Genomic DNA, 6,097 nt, shown 5'->3' on the forward strand with positions numbered 1-6,097 from the left:
TAGGACCTGGACCTCTGGAACCAGGTAGAACTCTGTGCTGCAGAACCAGAACCAGCTGCTTTCACAAAACGACTCTTTTTAGTTTTTGGGGCTAAATGAGAGAAAAAAATGTAAATATTGTGATGACTTCGCAACATGAGCGGTGATTTTAGTGAGAATAGTCACTTTTGCGCCACTTTTACATAAAACATGTCCGGTGATGTGATCTGGACATTGCACTTGTCCATACTGTGCTTTCTGTGTATTTAACTAACTAACTGTTTATCGTTCTCCTCTGTTCAGGGGTAGTCAGGGCTTCCAACATCTTCCCAATCCTCAGTGCCATCCTGCTGCTGATGGGAGGAGTTTGCATCGCTGCTAGTCGTTTCTATAAGAGCAAAAGGAACATCATCCTGGGGGCAGGAATCCTCTTCGTGGCTGCAGGTACGTCAGGAGTACTCCAACAGCTGTTCATGTGCTGATATGCCAGTGTTCCCCCGTCTATGAAATATTAAGTTACGATACAACCAAAGTGAGTTCTCAGTTATGTTTTGAAAGAAATCATCTGTGGACGTAGTAGGAAAGAAAGACTTCCAGCTCAGAATGGAAGAATAAGTTCATGTCTCATGTTGGGCCTTAATCCTTTGACTTAAGTCTTGTTTTTGCGACTCTGAAAGCATGTTTGAAGCTTTTCCTTTTATTTTCTGGGTTGTCGGGGTGACAGGTCCTTCCTGGTCTAATAACAGTTGATTGGTTGGAAGTTTGTTAGTGAAAAAGCTGCAACATGTCTGTGACACGTCATAAACAACCGTAATGAGGTAGAAAAGTCCTCTAAGTGAGAATGTAGTCTGGTCTTTTTTTTTCTTTTTTCGGACGCCCGGTTTGCAGTTTTCCTTGTTGAGGTCAGTCTTCCTTGTTGGCCCATCCGTCCACCCTGACCTCACCCCACATGGGCTTTGGAACTCGGTTCAGTCCTTTGTTTTTACTTGCCGATTGGTTTGGTTTCAGATCATTTAAAAAGCTTTGGTTGACTCTTTCATTACAGTAAATGTCTGTTAGAAACTTGATTAAGTTCAGTCACTAAAACTACCTGGTTTGTTCTCCTCCATCCTCTGGGTCACCAGGGTGATGACCTGTTCTGATGTACGACTGGTCTGAGAGGAAACAGAACTGAGATCCAGCTGAGTTGTACAGAAATCTTTCTTGTTGAACGTTTTGTTGGCCCGTCCATCCACCCAGACCTCATCCTGACGTGGGCTTTGTAGCTCCATGCTAATGACTCCTTCCTTTGCTTTTGTCATAACTTATGAGATGAAATGTTTTACTCACTGGGTCAGAACGATGGATATCAGGTCCAAGTTTATTACTTACAACAGACTTGGGGCAAAAATTAGCTAAACATCAGAACGTATTGGCTGCAAATGTGTTTCTGATGATGCTAGCAATAGGTAGCGTTAGCTAGATCTGCTATCATATGAGTAGAGCCACTGATTAGCATCAATACGACCTTTTCACTACATGGTTGAAGCTTTTAGTCAGTTTTCTGGGTAACTGGAGTTCTGCTCAGTCTGATATAAGATCGGTTGGCTGGAAAGAAGCGACAGTAAAGCGATAAAACAAGTTGATTAGAAATCACAAACACAACATGGAACATGGCCGTGGTCCTCGTGTTCTGGAGAATAAGAAGTTCTGTTTGGGACAGACTTTGTGTGTTTAGAGGATTCTGTCGGTTTAATGGACGTCTTTGCTTTCACTTCCTGACAGTCGTCAATCATGAAAACAGGACATTTTCCACTGCAGGAACTCTCAGGTTGTTTTAAGGCGACCTGAAGCTGAAGCTTTGAGCCGTTAAGTCTAAAGACGAGAAGACGAGCTGGTCTTTCTCTACAGCTGCTAAAGTGAGAATTAGAAAAGCTGTCAAAAGTCAAACCAAAGCTCTTCATGTTAAGTAGCAGCTGTTTGGTTTTTCTGTAGCAGCCGATCATATAAAACAAGAGAATACACAACCAGCTGTCTTCTGTTACTGACGGTGACTTTCTGAGAAGGTCTATAAGAAGATGTTTTCTAGAAAAGTCTTTTTCTCAACTGTTTGTGCAGATTTTACTCACTTTACTGTTGGATGGCAACAAAAGAGCCGATTGGAGGCTTTTGTTCCTGCACCGAACGGTCACCTGTCGTTACATGTTGAAGGTGGAGTCTGAGATTCTTCAGAAGGATTATTTATCTTTGCATATTTAGCTTGTTTAGCTTGTTAGCATCTGTCAGATTTACTGTCCTTCTTCCTTCGACTGTCCCCTGCACAAGGACAAACCTGCACAGGACAAGTCGTATCATAAAGACCAGCGACTCTGATTCAGCTGTTTTCCACTGCAGGAACTTGCAGGATGTTTATTCTGATGCCCGAATCATTGAATTCAGTTCAGGTGAAGACCTTACGAACTTTAACCAAAGAAAGGGAACCCAACAATCCAAAGCTGTCAAAACAAACCTATAACGAGGAGGAAAAGAAACTCCAACAGAACCAGGCTCAGGAAAAGGCGACCGTCTGCCCCGACCATTTGGGGTGAGAGCAGGGATGAAGGGGTGGGAACAGCAGGATAGCATCACCCCTATAGAACCTCTTAAAAGGCCATTTTTGGGGGTGGAAACAGAACTTTCTGCTCTTTTCTAAAATCACCATGTAGTCCAGCAAACCTCAGTTGTTCTGTTTGCATAGAACTGAAGTAACGTCCAGTCACGACTGGCTGTTGGTGCAGTCTGAGGGAACACTGAAGCTGTTGGATTCTACGTCACAATGAAAACAGAAAGACTAAAAGGGCTGATTAGCTGGCGAGCAACTCCCTGAGTTCCTTCTGTGGAAAGACGCCAGTAGTCGGATAAATTTGCTTATTGTTCATGTGAGTCGATCTGTTTCTGTCGCTCTCGTGTAAATCCGGTGTTTCTGTGCCCTCGCAGGTCTCAGTAACATCATCGGCGTGATCGTCTACATCTCGGCTGCGCTGGGCGACATTTCTCCGAAGAAGGACGAGGACAAGAAGTGGCAGTACTCGTACGGCTGGTCCTTCTACTTCGGCGGTCTGTCCTTCATCATGGCCGAGATGGTCGGCGTGCTGGCCGTCAACATCTACATCGAGAAGAACAAGGAGCTGCGCTGCCGCTCGCGCACCGACATCTTCAAGAGCACCACGCACGCCATGCTGCGCCTGCCCAGCTACCGCTTCCGCCGCCGCTCCCGCTCCTCGTCCCGCTCCACCGACCCCTCGCGCTCCCGGGACCCCTCGCCCGTCGGCGGCAGCGGGGGGAAGAACTTCGGCCTGCCTCCGTCGGCGCTGCTCTCCCAGGGCCCGATCTCGGTGTCCACCTTACCGAACCCACACTCCCGCTCCCACACGGCGCTGGCCGGCGGCGACATCTCCCTCTACACGCTGTCCCGAGACCCCAAACTGGGGGGTCTGCCGCCCATGTACGGAACGGTGGACAGGGCCACGCTCTACCAGCTGCACAACTGCTTCCCAAAGGACGGCGGCGGCGGGGGAGGCGGCGTGATGATGAGCGGTACCCTCCCCTCGCTCAAGTCCCACAATCCTTCCAATTCTTCCAACTCCAACGCGCAGATGCCCAACTCGGTGGGCTCCGGACCGCCGCCCTTCACCTCGTCCACGGTCGACCGGGAGCGAGGGATGGGGACTCTGGACAGGCTGAAGGGCGACCGGGAGAGCAACTCCAACACCCTGAACCGGAAGACAACGCCCGTGTAGAGAGAGAACAAGACGAGGGAGGCGAGGAGGAAGGAAGGACGGGAGAGAACGAGTGCAAGTAAAAAATGAAGCGAGCGAAGGAGCGCTGCATCCACGTGGCTCAACAGGAAACAGGTAGAACCAGCGGCGGGCAGGTGAAAACGCTGCATCTCTCCCTCCATGTTCACTGTTATTTAGTCCAATCTCACTGAGAACAAAAAGAAGAGTAATAACAGAGCGATAATAACAACAACAATGAACTCTCACAATAAAACTATTTTGATATTTTAATGTGCTAGAAATGATTTATTTTGTTAATGATCAAACGCAATTAACCTTGGGCTATTATGAAAAATGTTTCACATGATTTTTGTGCAATATTTCTGCTAATTTAACCAGATCATCATTAGTGTACAATTGTTGTTGTGATTATTCTTAGCGTTATTACAGGCTAGATGTATTTGCAAACACTATAGTTTGGAATGAAGTTTAACGTTTGGTTTTTGGTTTTTTTTCTTCTCTTTTTTGACTTTTACTGTGAATTTCTTCCATGCAGAGCCGCTGGGCTGCCAGCGAGCTGTGCGTTACTGTGTCAAAGTGTCGAGCATGAGTGTGCACAACATGTGGACGGATGAGAGCCTGTATTATTTTTTTAACCCCCATATTACATGAGTTTCATTTATAATACAGAGTCAGATGTGAATACTGTAAATTGTCTTCCAATATTGATACCGAAAGAAATGCAACAATAACGTGAGTGACTGAGACAACTTCATCGTTATGGCGAGTTTTCTACGGGCCTCTGTTCGTCTTATTTCCATTCTAATCAGTGTTAACAGTAGTACTTGTAGCTATAGTCGTGTTGAAGATGTTTGTTCTTGGGCATTAACAGAAACCTCTGATTGGAGGACGCAGAAAAAAGAGAATAACACGTTTGTACAGAATCAGGTGAAGGTTGCTGCCTGAGCAGAAAAACAAAAAAAATCCTGTTTTTTTCTATGACGAGTCCCAAAGTGACACATGCAAATCATCATTTTCAGTGGCAAAAAAAAAGAACAAAAAAAACAAGAGACAATATGTATATGTGGGCTGAGAGGGTTTAAAAAAAAACAACACTGTAGAGGACAACTTTTCAGAACATACGTGTACATTGTAATTTACGCATATTTGTAAAGTCTATAGGTAGGTTTTTTTCGGGACCACTGTTCGAACATGGTGGGCAGGGCGGACTCCTGTTGGGCGGTTTCATCCCCCCCTTCCCGCCACACCTGCCCCCCTCCCCTGCCCATATTCGGTCATGTGATCAGTGTTTACCCATCACCAGTAACAGCGTCGCCGCGGAGACGAACCCCCCAAAGATTCTGCTCACTGTGCTTCCTCAGCTTCCTGAACTCTGACCTGTTTGTGTTGATGAGAATGTAAACACATGGAAACCCCGCCCCCTCCCCCCTCCCCCGATCTCCACCGACGCCCCTCCCTCCCCCACCTTCCACTCCATCGCCGCGAGCGACTGCAGATCAGGTGGTAACCGTGGAAACACCTGCGACGCGACGACGGAAAACAACGACCAGACGCTTCCAGATTCTCTACGTTTTGATTTCTTTGGTTTCGTTTGAGAAAAAGAATAATGTGATTAAAAAACTGCACACAGATAGCATTTATGTGGGCAATATGAATAGTATGTAGTTGAGAATAGATATATCTAGACAAATGATTATGGTTTATCTAAATGTGTGATAAACTTAAACACTGTATTGCACGAAGTTTATAAAAAACGACAATAACAGACATGTTCACAGACTGCTGTCTTCTGTTTCTTTCTTGCTGATTAGACGTCGTGTCTTCAGGTAAACATAACGAGTTGTGTGAGACGTATTTACATCCTTTAATTAGAACAAGTTAATTAAGCTTCATTAACTTCTACGTGTCTCTTCTGTTCATGAAGGCGTTTTGAAGTTGCACGATTTGACAATATAATTTTATTGATTATTTTACTGATAAAACACCTTTTCTAGGAAAAAGTTTCAAGCTGCTGATCGTATAAAGACTGGAGACAAAACACCAAATAAATAAAAGAAAAATATCTATCATGCAAAAGATAAACAGAAACCCTGTGGTCCAACATCCATCCATCATCTCTACACCTTCATCCTCACCAGGGTCATGGGGGCTGGAGCCTATCCCAGCTGACTCAGGGTGAAGGCAGGTTCACCTGGACAGGTAACCAGTCTATCACAGAGCTACACTTAGAGACAGACAACCAAGCACATGAATGAAAGTTTACATCTGCTTGTAACGACCACGTTGATCATGTCAGTCTTGGGTTTCTAATGACGCTGAATCTTCCATGATGGAATCATTGAAACATGAATCTTTGTCAC

General features: G+C 45.4%; 1 protein-coding gene across 1 annotated transcript in view; it reads left to right on the top strand.

Annotated features, from left to right (window-relative positions):
* LOC103372677 (voltage-dependent calcium channel gamma-4 subunit) overlaps positions 1–3,737 on the top strand; it is a 12,770-nt gene extending 9,033 nt beyond the window's left edge. Inside the window, exons 3-4 of the mRNA XM_008302374.1 lie at positions 283–423; positions 2,935–3,737. Coding sequence (XP_008300596.1) covers positions 283–423; positions 2,935–3,737 — 944 coding nt within the window. The remainder of the gene's footprint in view (positions 1–282; positions 424–2,934) is intronic.
* Positions 3,738–6,097: the final 2,360 nt, after the last annotated feature.

The sequence above is a fragment of the Stegastes partitus genome, unplaced genomic scaffold (assembly GCF_000690725.1).
Source record: "Stegastes partitus isolate 25-593 unplaced genomic scaffold, Stegastes_partitus-1.0.2 Scaffold1804, whole genome shotgun sequence".
In the NCBI taxonomy this organism is placed as follows: Eukaryota; Metazoa; Chordata; class Actinopteri; family Pomacentridae; genus Stegastes; species Stegastes partitus.